General features: G+C 40.4%; 1 protein-coding gene across 2 annotated transcripts in view; it reads right to left on the minus strand.

Annotated features, from left to right (window-relative positions):
* Positions 1–19,188, minus strand: part of trpc7b (transient receptor potential cation channel, subfamily C, member 7b) — a 68,992-nt gene that overhangs the window by 15,390 nt on the left and 34,414 nt on the right. For both annotated transcript variants that reach the window (XM_082545689.1, XM_082545688.1), the window contains 3 exons: positions 12,560–12,776; positions 11,019–11,252; positions 7,917–8,181 (listed from right to left, as the gene is read on the minus strand). In XM_082545689.1, coding sequence (XP_082401815.1) covers positions 7,917–8,181; positions 11,019–11,252; positions 12,560–12,776 — 716 coding nt within the window. The remainder of the gene's footprint in view (positions 1–7,916; positions 8,182–11,018; positions 11,253–12,559; positions 12,777–19,188) is intronic.

Here is a 19,188-nt window from a genome sequence, read left to right on the forward strand (position 1 = left end):
CATTTTATTCAGCTTTTACCTTCCCTGTCCTTCTCGCCTCTGTTTTCTTCCATGTCTGTGCAGTGTTGTCATGCATGACTAACTGGAAAATAGAGGCAGGTCCAGGGCTCTATCACCACTGCCCAAATCAAAAGCGTGTGTGTGTGTGTGTGTGTGTGTGTGTGTGTGTGTGTAAACTGATTTGTACATAAATGTTTGTAATGTCTGTATAAGCACCTAGTATGTAAACACAAACACAGCAAGGATGTGTGTGTGTGTGTGTTACAGTGTATTTGCACTTGTGAAAAAATAACTGTGTGGGCTCTTAACAAAGAGCTTTTTGGGTTTTTTTTTTTTTAAATGTGTGAGTCAGAAGTGTCTTCACACCTCAGGAGATAGGGTCCGGTGTGTGGCTATTACAGCTCAGTCCCCATTAAGCCTTATCAAGCTGTGTGTTTATGTGAGTCAGTTTTTGCTCTAGTGTCACTGAGTATATATGTGTGAGGAAAAACGATATCCTCAGCTTCACTCCTCTCTCATATGCTGCTTCTTCCTTTCACATCCCTCCCACTGTGTCCCAGCTTGAGTAGTACACCTTTTGCTGCAGAGACTAGCAGAGTACTTAAATTACCTTTTCGTCGTAACGACTAACACAATAGTTTTACAATTCAAGTGAGCAGTTTTATACTTTTTCAAAAAAGAAATCTGTTACTGTTAATATTTGCCCCCATTTTCCTGTCTCTTTTGTGGCAGATAGTGCCATATAAGCAGAAGATATCCAATTTTGCTCTTGTGTCAGCGCACATGTGTACTTCAGCCAGTGATATGGGACAGATAAAAGCATTTATGTAGTTGAAGTATTAGCTTCATTTTAGAGTTTTTGAGTGGAAACTTTACAGTGAAATGTAAATTATCTCGAGGTGACAAGTGTCTGCCAGCTGAGAGAGCTGAAAGAGAACCATTTCTAATTTTTAAGAAGCACCAGTAAACTAAGTACAGCTTCACAACACAAGCAGAGAGGCCCATTGAGTATAACAGCTCCCTTTTAGAAAGCTAATGCTGTTACTTTGAGGGCAATTGAGATCCTTGTCACTCATCACGTGGTGGAGAAGATGCTGCCATTGTCAACTCGCCATTTAGTAGTGTAGAGTTACAGGAGAGAAGATTTTTGCCAAAGATCTCTTAATAATATGAACATAGATTAAGTGTTTTCTTGCTACTATCTAAATGCTGAGATGCCCTCAGAAATTCATTTACCAGGTATACCTGCTTAGCTGCTCATCAATGCAAATGTCTATCATCCATGTGGCAGTGACTCAATCCGCTTAGGCATGTAGACAAGATCAGGACAATCTGCTGAAGTTCAAACCGAGCATCTAAAAGGGGAAGAAAGGTGACTTTTAATCTGACTATTTCAGAAACTGCGGATCTACTGGGATTTTTCCTGCACAACCATTTCTATGGTTTACAGAATGGTCTGAAAAAGAAATATCCAGTGGGTGACAGTTCTCTTGGCATCCTTGTTGATGCTAGAGGTCAGAGGAGGATGGAAAGACTGCTTCGAGCTGATAAGATAATAACTCAGATAACTACTTATTACAACCAAGATATGCACAAGAGCATTGAGTGCACAGCATGTTGAATCTTGAAGCAGATGGGCTACATAAGTAGAACACATTGCATGCCACTTCTGCCAGCTAAACCAGGAAACTGAGGCTACAATTTGTACTGACTCACTAAAATTCAGCAACAGAAGATTGAAAAAATGTTGCCTGGTTGCAAGGACCCTGGACGCATGGATTCTGGCTTTTATCAACAATTCAGGCTGGCAGTGGTGGTGTAACTATGTGGGGGCTTTTTTGGCATACTATGGGCCCTTAGTACATTTGAAGAATTTAAATACCACATCCCACCTGAGCATTGTTGCTAATCATGACCATCCATTTAAAAAAAACTATTTTTTATCACTTTTTAAAAGTTCTGTTTCTTCGTTATTCTGTTTCTTTTCCCTCTGGGACCGTGTGTACATCATTTCGTTCCACCTCATGTAAACATGTGATGCGAATGACAATAAAGCTCCTTGAATCCTTGAATGAGCTCAATACACTGAAATGGCTCTTTTAGACAAGGTCACCAGATTTGAGTCTAATGAGAGATTTACATTCTCAAAGTACAGTTGCCAAATCTGCAGCAACTATGTAATGCTATCATGTCAATATGTTACAAAATCTCTGAGGAATGTTTCCGGCACCTTGTTGAATCTGTGCCATGAAGAAATAAGGCAGTTCTGAAGCAAAACAGGGCTCAACCCCTACAAACAAGCTGTATATAAGAAGTGGCCGGTGACTGTATTTTAAAAAATGTTACAAGTCTTGGGTTCTGTTAATTGGGGTTTTGGATTTTTAGTCATATTTGTGATTCCTATTTTGATATTTATTCTAGCAGATTGTGAGCTTTTTTCTTGTGATATAACTGAGTCTTTGATTCCTGATTTTACTGTATGGTTATTCTAGCAATGGCTGTTTTGGTTCATGTTTTGGTTCTCGTCTTGATTTTTATTAGTGGTAAATTTGGTGGCTCCCATTGTCTTCTCTGTCTGTTAGTGGCTCTTTTTCCTGGCTCTGTTACCATGCCTAGAATGGGGTTTTTAGTTATTTCCTGTTTTACTTTGAAGCTCGGTTTTCTTTCATGCCTTGCATTAGTTTTAGTCCCTCCTTTGTTTTCACCCGTGCCTCGCCCCACTCATGTTTCTTGTTTCAAATCAGCCCTTGTTGTATAAATAGCCCCATCTTCCCCTTTATTCTTTGTCAAAGTGTCTGCGTGGACTCCCTTGTGTGCTGCTAAGAGGTGTTCCTTTTGACGCCCTTTTTACACCCTTGTGTTTTTTGGATCTTTGCTTATTTAGGGCTTATAAGCGACTGAAGGTTGCTTTTGTTTAAGCGATTTCGCCTCCTGCATTTGGGTCCATACTACTGACATGATCATTATAGATATTAGATAACATGGTGGGAGTATATGACACAAGACACTTGTTTTGTTTGTGTTCTTAAAATGTTTCCCACACCTATTGGTCGTATGGTGATCATATGCTATTCCCTGCAAAGTTTTAAGTTACTTTTAGGTGGTCATACTATAATCAAGCTACTGTTAATCCATGACGATGTTTAGTGTGTGAGCACTAAGCAAGAGTGCTCACACACTAAACAGCAAAAAAGTCCAAAAAAAGGTTATGAATTTAGTTAAACTACCCACAAGCTGCTGCAAACAGCAAGTGCTCTGCTGGATGGCGAGGAACAAAAGACATGGATGGGGCAGTGTCTTTTGAAGGGAGAGAAAGGCATAGAAAATACATAATGCACAGATAGATGGCATTTATATATATATATATAAATAATAATAATAACAAAAACAAATAGTGTCTCTCTGCACAGTTTAGTCCTGGCATTGCTCTGACAAGCGCTCTTTGGACTAGGTGAGAATGTGAGACTGACCTCTGGTGGCTGAACTGACAACAACAGAATTTAAGATTTTTGCCATTTGAAAAGCATCTTTATACAGCTCCCCCAGCCAGAGTATGCAATCAAGAGTCCAGAATTCATGGACAACCTCCCCCTTGCTCCCTTCCAGCCACCCACCCACCCAAATGCAGTCAGAGGTTGATAAAATGAGCAGAAGTTGAGAGATTTTTAAAAAAAAATCAGCCTTGATGTTGATCTCTAAAGCAGAGGAGTGAAGTGATAAGAGGACAATGGACAGAGCTGGATCACACACTCGCAAAGGAAATGACTGTGTCTTTTTTTGTACTTGTTCCTGGGTTTTTGAGAAGTCTACATTATGTCGGCATGTCGGGTTGTGGCCATCTTTCACCATTTCAACCCCATTAGACTCTGTTTCTACAGGTGAAATCGCCTTTCTGTCAGCTAACTCTTTGCTCTGTCTGCCTGCTCATCACGTTGCCTGAATCTCTGGCTCCATGCATGCAGCCAAGCAGAACCCACAGCCTTATGAGACCCTATGCTGAGGCTCAGCAGAGGGGTTACTGTATATGCACAGCATAGAAGTGTAAAGTGAGTCAGCATGGAGAGGCAGAGCCCGCACACTAGAAGTCTGGACACACACCTTTCATCATCAGGGATTCTAAGGTAAGGCATTTAAGGCAAATGCTCATTGGCCATAAAGTTGGTAATTACTCCCGGGTACACATACATCACGGCTGATAGGGACATATGAGGACAGGGTGTAAACAAATAACAGGGAATTCCTATCACTGCTTCTGGTATTTGATATCATCTGTTTTTATGTTTCGACCCCAGCTAGTTTTAGTCTTTCTTTTAGATATTTGACTGTTTTTATTTGGTTTTATCTATAGCTTATGCATTTTTATTATTTAGTTCCAGTGTACAGCACTTTGTGTCAGCTGTGGTTGTTTTAAAGTTCTCTATAAATAAAGATGAAATTGTATGGTATGTTGCTTTAAGCTGTGAATACTAATCACACTGTGTAACTTTGTTGAGAAGAATTTAATAGTTTTCTTTCCAGTGGTCAGCAGCTCTGGCCACTAAAAGATGTCAAAAAAAACAAAACAGGGAAAAACTGAAAAATGAGGATGAAAACAGTGTCAGTAAATGACTTCAAAGTAAGGCAGAACTGTGCTCTTAGCGTAGCTTTTATTACATTACAATTTGGGTAAAAACATTTATCTGGCAGGCAGGAGGGTAGCCTATTGAGATTTACTCCCTGAACAGATTTTTTACCTGCTTTTGGCACTTAGCAGTGTTCATTCTGGATTTTGTAGACTGATACTTTTGAACCAAATGGACATGTAGACCTAAAAGCACGGTGGTGGACTGACAGGTGTACAAGCAGATTAGACGGCAGGCAGGCAGATGAATATCAAACAGTCTGACATGGTTGATTCTGCCAGGGACACTGAATTATAATCACTGCACAGCTGGCCAAAACGAAAACGGTAATAATACTCTAAGGTTATCCTAACAATATGCAGTCTAATTTTTCATCTGTGGTTGTGTTGCGGTGATAAACTGCTGTACAAGCAACAGCAAATAAGATCACAGCACAAGCTGGCAAAAATCATGCTGCACTAAATCTACAAATTAGATTTGGGCTCGTTAGCAAAACTCAACAAATATCCCAGGCTCTCTTTAAACTAGGAGGGTGAATAAAGCAAGACAAAAAAAGCAATGAAAGAATTTTCCTGTATTTTCGGTAAATAAGAGAACAGTATATACCAGAGTAATTACAAACCAACTTGTAACACATGATTTGCTTTACTGGATTGAGCAGATATATTGTAATGTGAGCTATTTAAATCTGTAGATGTCTTTCTCTCAGAAAATGAGTAATGATAGGTGACAGAGCGAGACCTCAGAGAGTGTTTTCTTTCTCAGATGAGTGATGATAAACAGAATGATTCTGTCAGCAATCTAAGACAGATAACTTTCCTCCAAATATCCGACAATGACAGTGAAACATCCGCTGCCACTTTGATCGCAGCTGATAGGAAAGGATGGGTGAGCAGAGACACGGAGAAGCTAAAATGAAGAAAAAAAGGCAGAATAACTAAGATTGAGACTGATTTGTTGAAGCATCCAGTTGCTTTATAAGCAGATTTATACTGCAAAACAAATGATTTGTATGAAAGTGAATTAACAGGGGTGGCTGATACTGAAAAAGTGAAGTGAAAACATATTTTAAAAATTGTATGGGTGGTTTATGGCACCAGATGGTTAGTACAAGTTGTTCAGCTAAATGGTGCATTTCCATATTTAAAATGAATGACCCTGATAATACCATGAATGCAGCACTTAAGGAAGTGAAGTGCATTCAAAAAGCAGAATTTCAACTGCATGATTTTTAATTATGGAACATCAGAGTTCATCCTGGTTAGTTTGTGTGTGCAGAATGAGGACTAATAGCAAGAGGGTGCAAGAGGATATGTACATACTGTACATATTTAAAAAAGGGTTCATTTCTAAATGATTACAACTCATTCAGATGGTGTAAGTACTATACTTCTCTTGGTCTTGTTCAGTAGACGCCACATATCACAATCATCGGGATGACTGCTGATTTGATACCTGTCCAGATGATGATGATCATCATCGACACCCTCCGTGTGAGGGTAATTGCTGAAAAAAGGCTGGCTGTTCAGAGAGTGCCCAGTCGAAGAATATTAATGTTGAAAAAAAAAAAGCCTATAATCTGGAGAGCTTCATGGGGATGGATGAGGCTGGTGTCAGTGCAACAAGAGCCACCATACACAGACATCTTCAGGAGAGGGGCAACAACTGTTGCATTCATATCAAGCCAGTCCTGAATGAGAGCCTGAGCCAGAAATGTCTGTCGATTAAGGATGAAAACAACTGAATTGCTGGCGAAGTCCTCTATTCAGATGAAAGTCAATTTTGCATTTCATTCAGAAATCAAGGTCCTAAAGTCTGGTGATTAGAGAGGCACAGAATCCAATGTGTTTTAAGTTTAGAGTGAATTTTCCACAGTCTGTGATGATTTGCGATGCCTGTCATCTGCCGGTGCTAGTGGTGGTTGGTCCGCTGTGTTTTAAGTCCAAAGACAATGCAGCTACCAGGAGATTTTAGAGCATTTCATCCTTCAAGCTGTATGGAGATGCACGTTAACGTTTTCAGCGGGACTTAGGTTTGGCACACTGGGCAGGTGCTATTTCCACATGGTTTCCTGACCATATTATTACTATGCTTGTTTGGCTAACTATCTCACCTGACCGGCATCACATAGATAATCAGTTGGGCACTATTAAGAGGAAGATGAGAAACAGTTGAATTACAAATACAGAGAAGCTGAAAACCAGTATCAAAGCAGCCTGGACATCAGTAACAGTGCCACAAGCTGATCACCTCCATGCCATGCTGCATTAATGCAAGAACTCTTAGTAAAGAAGCCCTAACAGAGCATTGACTGTATACAGAAGTTGGATATTCTTGTACTGTAAATCCAGTTTTAATTAATCATAGTAAATATTCTAATAATCTGAGATACTGGATTTATGATTTACAGGAAGCTATAAGCCATAATCATCAAAATGAAAACAAAAAAGCTTAAAATATTTTACTTTGCATGAAGAATATAGTATAAAGAACAAGGATAAAGACAGAACACTGTCTACTTTCTGGTTATTAGAGCCCACTGCGTCTTGCCTGGCACAAATATGGAGCAGGCTCTCCTCGCTGCTTTTGTTGCTTTGATATGCTCAAATCTTAGTAGTAGGTCGAAATGCTTGGCCTCATAATTAACCAGTTGCCGTATCATTTTCCTTCCAGACAGTACTGGCCTTGAAATAATATCAATATTGATGCAATTCCCAGAGCTCAGATTGAATCTGACATTGATATCTCTTACTGTGATGTCAGTTTCATTTCATTTTTCTTTTGGTCACGGTAGCAGAGTGGTTTGCTCAGTAAACACAAAATGGTGATAGGGAAATGACTGGTGTCATATCCACAATTTTGTTAAAGCTATGAAATCAAATCACAGTTCACCAGTGTCTTGAGATTTTAGTAACAGTGTATCCAATTCACTTTCTCAATATTATATTTAACCAAATAGACCGATTGCCTGAGGGTAGATTAAAGTTCGATCTCTGCTTCTGATAAGACGCCACAGATTTAATGAACGACCTCAGTCAAAAGGGCATGTCTTATACTGTCCTTGGGGTGCTTTAACTTTAATACTTTAACAGATTTGTTTTTTCCCTTTTGCCGTCTTATGTAAAATGATCAGTGCGGGGTTGTGTTTTAAAATGCTGCACCATATTTCTGAAAAGTTTTGGAGAAGTGAAAGGGACAAAGTTTCAGAAATGGAGAGAGATGGTCAGACCACACATAGTAACACACATTCTCCCAGCATATACTACTCCACTCCGACAGCCAGGTATAACTCACGTGGTGAAGGCAGGGTTGTACTTTGCTCCGAGGTAATATGAGTACAGGTTGAACATGCCGATCATGAAGGCCACAAACACCATGATGAAAATGACCATAAACTTGAAGATGTCCTTGACTGTGCGCCCCAGTGAAATCTGCAGGGGTCCAAAGCTCTCATTGGCTGGCAGTATGTAGGCGATGCGAGAGAAGCTCAGAACGACGGCGATGGCGTACAGGCCTTCTGAGATGATCTGAGGATCTGATGGGCGCCACTTGTTTCTGGCTGAAGGGAGAATAAGCCACAGAATGGTTGCTTTGTAATATTATAATTTTATTAGCAAATCAGACATTAAAAGGGATCTTTGGCCATTTTTTTTCACCTAATTAACTACACTAAATAAAATCTGATATGTTAAACAAACTCTGTAATTAGTGCTGAAATGATATTCATATTCGGTTCGAGCCCTGGCTTGGACAGTCTTGGTCGTTGTGTCCTTGGGCAAGACACTTCACCCGTTGCCTACTGGTGGTGGTCAGAGGGCCCGGTGGTGCCAGTGTCCAGCAGCCTCGCCTCTGTCAGTGTGCCCCAGGGTGGCTGTGGCTACAATGTAGCTTGCCATCACCAGTGTGTGAATGTGTGTGCGAATGGGTGGATGACTGGATATGTAAAGCGCTTTGGGGTCCTTAGGGACTGGTAAAGTGCTATATAAATACAGGCCATTTACCATATTTTAATTCAGAAGCCAGCTTGGAGGGATTCAAGATTTAAATATCTGCTAATAACTGTTTCAAACTGTTGCTGATGCTGAATATGTACTAGCACTTTATAAACCAAATATTAAACGTTACATAAGAAGGGGTTAAAGCGGTGTTACCTTAAACTCTACTGTGCACATGCAGTTTGTCACTCATCGTCCCATTGCTTGCTATTCAAAGTCTTTCTGGTTACAACGCACTGAGTAAACCTCTGGTTGTAGTGCGATCCAAATGTTTGTAAGATATGTTTCTATGAAGAATAATCTCAGCTTTAAGAAGCACGGATTTCGACGAAGGAGACGGTGCAGTAAGAAGATGGATTAAGTGAGGAATGGAAAAACGAAAGTCAGAGTAAAAGTTTGAAGAGAAGAGCGAGTGGAGCAAGAGGAGGGAAAGAAATTAGTCTGAGCTGTGTGGACGGCAAAGGGAAGGGATAAAGGGATAGTGTGTCCAAGGAGAAGTAAGGACAGCTAGAGAGAGGGAGATCAGGAAATAACTGAGATATCAAAGGAGACTGATGTGGCTAGGTGGCAATGTAAGATACAAGAGAGATGAGTCAAATAAAAGAAAAAGAGCTTCCATTTCACTATTTTATCAAAATCATAGTTTATTAGTATAACATTTTCACACCTTTACAGATATTGGGACATTTAGGGGAAGGTTTATGAGGATTATATGTGAGAGTGCAGTAATAGAACCTTTATCGATTTATTGATATGTCATGACAGAGTCAGGCCACCAGATGACAGCACTGATGAAGGTTCTATTAGTGGACCGCTAAGTGCACAGTGCAGTGGGCTGCAGCCTGTGGCAGGGTTTGCTATGGTGGAGGCATGTTTTTGTTCTGGTGTTTAACTGAATGCATGCTTATCATTCAGGGATTAAAGATAATGTTGATTTTTTTGTCATTCTTTTTTTACTCATTCTGGTCATCTGACTGCAGTAGCATGTGTGTAGCAGCAAATCAACCATTGCAGGGATTGTTTTATTACTGTGAAGATCTCCAGGTGACAACCCCAATTCTGAAGGAGTAGTGATGCTGCATAAAACGTAATTAAAAAGAGAACTAACCCAGATTTTATTCACAACGGAACAAACAAAACATATCAAATTTTAGAGAGAGAAAATGCAGTGTTTTAGAAAAAATATTAGCTCATTTTGAATTTGATGCCAACAAACATGGCTCAAAAAAGCTGAGACAGGATGATGTTTACCACCAGATGTTTACTTATTAAAAGAAGAGTGGATGCAACCACTCTTCTTTTAACAAGTAAACATCTGGTAACTGAAAAGACCAGTTTTCTGTTCCATGATGTGCCAAGTTTTTTCAGTTCCTGAAAGGTCTGTACTACAGAGGGTCGAGTTTAGCATCTGGATTCGTCTACTATGAAGTTGTAATAGCTTTAATATTCTCTCTCATAAATATGTAAAGCCTTCCCTGAAAAAAGATGTCATCTGGGTGGCAGCATATGTTGATTTAAAACCTGTATATACCTTTTAGGACTGATGGTGCCTTTCCAGATGTGCAGGTTGCCAGTACCACAACTAAAGCAACCTCATACCATCAGAGATGTTCATTTTAAGTTCACTTTGGTCCAGACATGATGGCACATTTATTCACATATTGTTTCTTCTTTCCATGACAGACCTTTAACCTGTATTGTAGTTGGCTATTGAGCTCACGCATGTCATGATTTCCATGGCAGAATCACACCTTGTTTGAATGCAGTGCTGCCTGAGGGGCTGAAGATCACAGGCATTCCAATATTGATTTTCAGCCTCATCTCTGATTTTTCCAGATTCTCTGACTCCTTTGATTAGATATTCGACATCTTCACAATTTTCCACAGGGGAGCATTATTCTGATATTGTTCTACAATTTGTAGATGCGTTTGTTTTTTTTTTTTGCAGATTGGTGAACCTCTGCTCATCTTCTGAGAAACTCTGCCTTTCTAAGATGCTCTGTTTATACCCACTCATGTTGCTGACCTGTCGCCAGTTACCCTAATTAGATGCAAAATGCTCCTCAAGCTGTTTCTTTTTACAACCACTTCCCTTTTCAGCCTTTTTGTTACCCCCTGTCAAATCTTCTTTTGATTGGTGCCATCAAATTCAAAATGAGCCAATATATTTTGGAAAACGGTTGCGGATCTAAAGAAATACATTTTCAGCTTCAAGTATCATGTGCAGTCCGGGTTTCTGTAATTAATGGCGTTTTTGCACTCATCTAATTTGCTATTCCTTATCAGTGACTGATGTAGCCCAACACTGATTCAAGCACCTCTATATAATATTGATAACAATATCTATAATATAAATGTAGCTTATATTTAACTTACATGATTCTTTTTATTGACTACTCACCGTAAGTGAAATAAGCCACTTCATCAGGCAGTGAGGCGCTGCTGAGGTCGTCATCTGGTACATGCATGTCGACATATTGCTGGGCCTTGGATGCCTTCAGGAATGCCATGAAGCGTGCCGTGAAGGATGCCACGAAGATGGATAACATACCAAAGTCCAGAACATTCCAAAGGTGCATGACATACTCCCTGGGTCCGTCACTCCAGATCTCCTTGCACTCTGACCAAATCATGCCTGAACATAAAAGACACATATAGACAAAAATAACACAAAAATAAGGAGGCCGTTGCCAGCACTTATATAGGGATGCATAAATGAAGCACGTACAAACAGATGTCGACAACAAAGCTTGTAATTGAAAATGAACCACTCAGACGTGTGGCACTTACAGATCAGGTGGATGCAAACACATACACACTCCATTCTCTATTTGGAGCCAAAACACAGTTAAAATTGCCTAGAGAGAAGGCGCCCTGATCAGTATCATCTCTCTAACAATTACTGGGCCTTCAAAGCATGCTACCGGAATTACAATTACCACATCTAACTAAGCCACCACTCAATGCACACACATACACTCACAGATTCATGTAGATAAACAGTCACATGTGCAGCGGCTGCTAAAAATTTACTGTAGATGGGGAAAAAAATGTTGCCATTACATATAAACAAATAAAAACAGAGGCACATGTGCACCAACATACACAGACCACACACATAATATTGTTAGAGTGTGTGCATGAGCGGAAGCAGATGGGAAGCAGCTGAGCTCTGACAGATACTGCTGTGGGCTATTTATCCACCAAGTTTGTCTTTGTCTGCCTGTCTGTCACCCTCTTCTATCTCCTTCGATTCCTCACGCCTGCCTTCCTGTATTCCACGCACACACCCTACTCTGCTTTCTTTTGTCGCCCTCAACTACTCCCAACTTTCCTTCCATTTTTCTTTCATTCCGTTCCTCCCTCTTATATTTCCTCTGCACAGCCTCCCAGGTCAACCTCCCAATTTCCCTCCAGGTTATCGTTAGGACTCAGCGGGGCTACTGTCTGCGCTGTACCAACCAGAAAATTTCTTTTTGATCTTCGGAGGATAAAAGAGCATGATTTGTTGTGTTGCTGTAACCTTGGCTTTCATTCACTTGCCTGGTAGGGCACTCTATTAAACTTGAATTACACCTCATATCAAAGGTGGGCAAAAAGTTTTCTGACTATTTCCAGACTGTTTACTGATTTATGGTGAAGGTGTATGTAGAAAAAAACTTGAAAAGAAACTTTGGATTAGCATAGAAAAATGTGCAAACCTAGGACAAAGTATATTCATGGTTAATAACATAATAAAGTGCACGCATTGCAAAAAAAGAACACGCTTAGCTGTGCCTTGCTTACTTGGCACATCAAGGTTATTTTTTATCACGTTGGACAATCTGCTTTGACAGGGACAATCTATTCTAATCTAATCAACTGATGTGCATTTTAATTGGCTGTAACTGTGCACAGCCACACTGTGTGTGTGTGTATGATTTGATTGAAAGGGTGACTTACCCAATACCCACTTCATTATCAACATCTCTGTCCAGGAAAACTGGGTGGTTTTGACCCTGAACACCTGTCGAGGATGGTCTGTGATGGTCTCGTTGGGAAGGTTCTTTACTCCTTCAAAGCGGTCGGAAGCATTGACAACCAGGAGACCCAGGAAGATGGTGAAGGAGACAGCGTGAGCCACAAACTTCATGAAGGGGCTTCGCAGGATCTGACCAAGCTGGAAGTGAAAAAATTTAGGAACTTCCAATGTGTTTACTATTCCAATGCGTCAAATATTAAGAATCAATTATGGTAATATAGATATAGATTAACAATATCAATTTAAATTTGCATTTACTGATCAGAAAACAAATTGTAAAAAACAAAAACAGCGGGGTATTGACACATTAAGCAAAATTTCACTGTCTATCTGTGATTACAATAGCCAACAAATTCTGTTTTACAGTAAAGAAACATGTTTGAGTGCTTTTTGGACGGACAATATTGCAGCCAAGCTCAACATCTGCTTTTATTTACTGAGATGAATCATGCTTTCTGCAGAGTTCCTGAGACTTTGGTCCTCAGAGAGAGCAAAAAATGCTGCAAAGCACCACTACACCACCATTTTAGCAGACAAACAGCAGCTGTTGTAATTCATGAATGTGCGTAACCACCGATCACTCTCACACACACATTATGCCAGAGTAACTAGATGCCAAACCATTAGCAGAGCCTGTGGAAATGCACTGCATCAAGAAAAAGTAATGCAAGACGGTACAGCACAAATAGCATTTAACAAGCCACCACACAGAGGGGCATTTTTGTAATTGCACATAAGTGTGCCAAGTCACACAAATGCACTTACACACTTAGACACACGCACACTTCTAACCCCATACGGGCATTTGAGATCCCAACATTTGCTACTCTCTGAACCTGCTGTGTTCAATATTAACTACCCACAGGATATCTCTACTCTCTGCATGAACAATAATACATCAGATTCAGTAGCTCTTCCCATGCCACACACACACTGCTAAATCATGGGGGAAGAGGTTGTCTGGTAATTTTTAACCTTGCAAAACCTCCTTTAAACCTCCTCATGACACCTTCATCCCTCCCAGCATCTGTGCCGATCCATTTCACTCCTCAGGTTAAATAAGATGGTCATCTCAGATCAGACCTTCTGCTGTGTGGCGACTGCAGACTCCATGGGTTTCTTTAGTGTGATGGTGATAAGAGCTTGTCTCCTCCAACAAAATGGCAGCTGCTAGCAGGAGGTATGTGCATATTAAATAAGTAAAAGCCTGGTGTGAAAATCATCTAAAGCCAGGATGGATCTTCTTTTTCTCTTATTATAAGGTCTTTTTACCTGGGAGAATACATAATGTTTCTTAAGTGTGATCAAAATGTTCTAAAATTTAGCCCATAAAAACCTTACCCAATTTAAGTTTGGCTAATTTCCTGTTCAAGATAATCATTTCGGGCATACCCAGACAGCTTCCAGTGCTGCAGAAGCTCCCAAGATGTCAATAAAGATCACTTGGAATTTCATCTCAAACCTGCACAGACAGCAAACTAGAACTTCTTTTTAAAACTGATGTGTATTACCCATGAAGGTCCACTGCTGGTGTTGATAGCTGGACCTCTTACCACGACCAAGCAGCTGAGAGCAGTTTTTAGCTGAAGGTTCAGTGCTTTAGATGAGGAAAGAGATCTGAAGGATGCTTTTCTCCCCCAAACATTCACAGGGTTCTGCACCGTGAACTGATCCCTCAGGGAGATGCTGTCAATGTGGAGCTTTACTGTAACGTCTACTAAAAACACACTGAAAATGCGAATACGATTTTTGGCCACAGCCACATAATCTTTACTCACTGTCAACAGTTCTTTAAGTCCTGTTCTGGATTCTTTTTTGACCTCCTGGATGCGTCACAGATGAAGTCTCTATTTGTGGAGATGGTGATTCACTGGAGTCTCAAAGCTTTAAAAAGTGGCTTTGTAACCCTTTCCAGACTGCTAGATGTCAATGACTTTGCTTCTCATCAGTTTTTGAGTTTTTTTAGATCGTGGCATGATGTGTTGCTTTTTGAGATCTTTGGTCCGGTTTTACTTTGTCAGACAGGGGTCGCAGTAGCTCAGGAGGTAGAGCAGAAGATGATCAGAGGATTGGCTGCACCAGTCTGTGTGTTAAAGTATCCATAGGCAAAATACAGTTGCTCTCTGATGCACTCACTGGAGTGTGAATGTTAGATAGAAAGCACTTAAGTAATCAGTAATCAGGCACAGACTGGTGAAATTGAACTCAGCTTTCAAAAAAATATGGTTAATCACAGTTAATTCATAATTTAAAAAGGACAGATTTTTTTTTTTGCCTAATAAATGAAATGACTATTTACAAACTACATTTTTTTATTTATTTGGGGTCTCTTTATCCAACATCAAAATTATTTGATGATTTGAAACATTTATATATCAGTAATATACAGAAACAAAGACACCAGGAAGGGGGCAAACACCTTCTGTAAAACACCTAACCCTTTTTCACAGCACCATGGCATCCACTTAGAGGTGTAAGAGAAAACGATCTTGAAGCAAAAATGGCAATGCTTTTGTGTTTTTTTTCTGGACATTTCCTGGAACTTTTTGAAATTTTTGTAAAGAAAGACTATGAATAATTTATAAATTTACACCCATCTAATCAATTCAGGGTCACTAGATAGACTAGAGCCTATCCCAGCAACCAAAGGAAAAGAGGGAAGGTTACACCCTGGACAGGTCATCAGCCTGTCGCAGAGCTAACAGAGAGAGACAGACAACCATTCACACTCACATTCACACCTATGGGCACTTCAGAATCTCTAATTAACCTAACCTTACTAACTGCATGTCTTTGGACTGTGGGAGGAAGCTGGAGTGCCCAGAGTGAACCCACAGCCACATGAAAAGATCTTATTTTTTCCTAAAATATATTAAATACACTGCATACTTTGGGTTAACTATATAATCATATAGAGGACCTTTACTAATGTGTACATTTTCACGTCTATACTCTGTTTCTCTTTGCAGCTATCTCTTTAATTCAAACTAAAGAGATATTTCCAGCAATGCAAACTACACTGCATTCTGGTTAGTGAGCCTTAATATATACAATATTAATCAAATAGCTTCCTCATTTTATATTGGACTGAAGTAAATATTTGAAAGAATTTGCTCAGTGCTTGGAGGTAAAATAAATGAAGTCTGCTATGTTGCTTGCTTTACCCTGACCTACATTAGCTGTAAAAAAAAAAAAGAAACCTGTCCTTTGTATACTGATAAGGATTTTTTTTGGTACTGGCTTCGAATTTGAATCTCCCATGAGACAAAAGGAGGCCAAGAAAAGCTAGGACGGAAACAAAAAATCTCAAAGTGTGTCCAAAATTTTAAAACCGCAGGCAGCCGTGTCAGAGATAGCATGCAAAAATATATTTCAACCAATTAAGTAGATGATGGACTGCAGAAAAGTAATTAATGAAAAAATAATTACTTAATATCGGCGCAACATGTAGCATTTGGAAATGTCAGCGTATCATTGCCAAATTGATTGTCATCGTTGGTATAATTATCATTAATAAAGAGCCTCGTCATGCCTGAAATACTCTGTGAAAATAAGGACGAGGTTTACCATAGTTTCAGAATCATAAGCTTTCCTTACACGTACTCTTACCTTTTCACTATAAATCTGCAAAGTTAGTGATACAAATGAATCCTTGACTAACATGTGAAACTTGGTTCATCAAGTCTCCAAGGCAATTTTCCTCTTCATCACTTGTTCTCTTTTTCTGACTTTTTATCTATTTTCAGTTACTCGCGGAAGGCTGAAAAATTTCACGTCACTCACCATATTTTAACCTCTTCAATCAATAAGAATCTCTGATCGCACATCTGCTTTTCATCACTTCTGAAGCATATCGCTGCTATTTTTCACCCAAAGAGGATTCTCAAAGCAATTATGTGACAGGTTGAATGACTATTGCATATAAAACTGTTCAGTTAATACTAATTCATATCTGTTGATATAAGGATGAAAATAATGTAAATATGGTAAGAAAGTGGTTAAGAGTTTATTATTTTTCATGTTATATTAATGGCTTTCATGTTACTTAAGAGAACTACAATCTATACATCAGTGATCGGCTAGTAAGCCTTTTCTGGGCTCGATTAGTAGTGTCTCTATTCTCCACTAGGGGGCTTTCGCGCGTTCTCCTCACTGCAATAAACTACTGCATGAGAGACGCAAGTCATAATCACTCTCGTGATTCTTTTCCCCCTGTTTTCAGGTAAAAGTGTTTAAAAGTTGATATATTTCCAATGTGTACACTGTTAAGATATTTAAGAGGTAATCCTTCATTGTTTTGTAAGCGTTAAAAGCATTACATTGCAGTTTTGTGCACATATACGTGGCGGTTTTGAGCTGTGTTTTGTACTGTGTAATGGCCATTAAGATAACGGCAGGAGCTAAAAACACCACGGTTGTCAGCCATTTTGTCAGGAAACCTGCTCAAGTATATGTATGATAAGCACTTTGGTGTTTCGGTTTATTGTTTGGTGTTTTTCTTCCACCATGTGACATTTAGCAGTACAGAATGTGAAACGTTTCTGCTCATTTTCTCTGCAATAAACTACTGCATGAGAGACGCAAGTCATAATCACTCTCGTGATTCTTTTCCCCCTGTTTTCAGGGGTGTAACATTTGGAGGCACCGCTGGGATAGCTGCTTAGATGTCCGGTGTCCACAATCTGCACATCGTAGTCCAAGCCAGCTAAATCCCCCCACTACAACCCAGGCAGACTGCAGTGAGGAAAGTGTTGCTGTCGAGGCGAACTGGTAGCTGTGTTTTAGCGCATGTTTCCTGAGGCCAGCCAGAGATCATCAGGGGCTGCAAAAACGACTCAGCTCAGCGTCACCTGTACATGCAAAATTCTTCCTGCCTACTGCCACAATGTCTTCGGTGGAAGAGCTGCGAGAGGAGGTTGTGCGTGAAATGCACACTCTGTCCAAAGATCAACTAGTGTCAATCTGCGAGTTCCTTGGCATTGCAGAGAAAATAGATGTTAGCAGAAAAACACGACTGTCACTGCTAACACACATCCAAATACACATTGAGAGAGAAGGTATGACAGTACTTGAGGATGAAGGAATGTCAGAACTGTTGTTGCTTAATGATAAGATTGCTGAAATAATGAAAGAGACAATTGTTGAGACTGAACCAAATGCAAATGAAGAGGGTGATTCAGGACACAGAGAGCAACCAAACACAGCAACCACACTGGTAACAGAGACAGCTAATGCAGTTAACACAGCGGTTATTTCTCACTCCCAAGGTAATCGCTTTGTCCCTAACTCATCTGTGTCAAGTACCCCCCAACGACCAAGCCCTTACTGGCAGAAAGATTTCAAAATATCAGGCCAGATTGGCGAACCAGGTCAAAAAGACAAACTGACATTTTCCAGTCTTGCTCACCAGATTGAAAATGGACTGAGCAGAGGCTACTCAGAGCTTGACATTGTAGATGCTGTCATCAGAGCTATCTTGCCAGGTATGCAACTACGCAGCTATTTGGAGGGAAAAGCTCAACTCACCCTTCCGACTCTACGCCGCATACTGCGCTCCCATTTCCAGGAGAAGAGCGCCACCGAACTGTATAAACAACTTGCCTCTGAGGTGCAGACCCCAAAAGAGACTGCTCAAAGCTTCCTGATGAGAGTTTTAGATCTAAAGCAGAAAGTCTTATTTGCTTCCCAAGAATCAGAGTCAGGACTCAAATACGACCCAGCTTTAGTCCAGCGTATGTGTTTGCACACCATACTCACAGGCTTCCAGAGTGACAGTGTCAGGATAGATATGCAGCCACTCCTGTTAGACTCTAAGACACCTGATGAACTCCTGTTAGAGCGGTTAAATATGGCTTGTGCCAATGAGGCAGAAAGGAAAAACAAGAAGAGATGCTTAGCATCACAGACTGCTACAAGTGTGAGTGCAGTGCAGTCAGATGATGTGTCACCAGCTAAGAACCCTGTGAAAGAAGCTAAAGCTAAGATACCACCCGAGCTTTTAACTGAGTTAGCGGAGCTTAAGACAGGTGTAGCCTCCCTGAAAGGTCTCAGTGCAGAGATAGCTCAGATTAAAGAAACTCTACAGCAGCCGGTGCCTGGTCCTCAGTCATATGCCCCACCACCAGTTATGCAGTATGATAGGGACCAGCAGTATTATAGCTTCCAGGGCCCCCGTCAAAGGCCACCACCCCCTCAGTATCCTGTACAGCACTACACAGGTAGTCCAGCCCGCCGTGAGAGGAGGTGCCACATCTGCCAGCAGAATGGAGTCAACGAGCGCTGCACCCACTGCTACCTCTGTGGGAGTAGAGAACACTTTCAGGCTGGATGTAGAAGCAGAGGTATGAGACCATATAAAGAGAAACATTTAAACCAGCAATGGTTACCACCGAGGGACGAGTGTTAACCATGCCCATCATCCACAAGTCCCAACATTGCTCCAACTGTAAACAAGAAAAGTCAGGCATGAGACAGTGTTCAGCATGTAAAAACGCACTTTATTGTTCAAGAACATGCCAGAAACAACACTGGAGACAACATAAGAGACAAT

Source organism: Aulonocara stuartgranti, assembly GCF_965226115.1.
Source record: "Aulonocara stuartgranti genome assembly, chromosome: 2".
Classification (NCBI taxonomy): Eukaryota; Metazoa; Chordata; class Actinopteri; order Cichliformes; family Cichlidae; genus Aulonocara; species Aulonocara stuartgranti.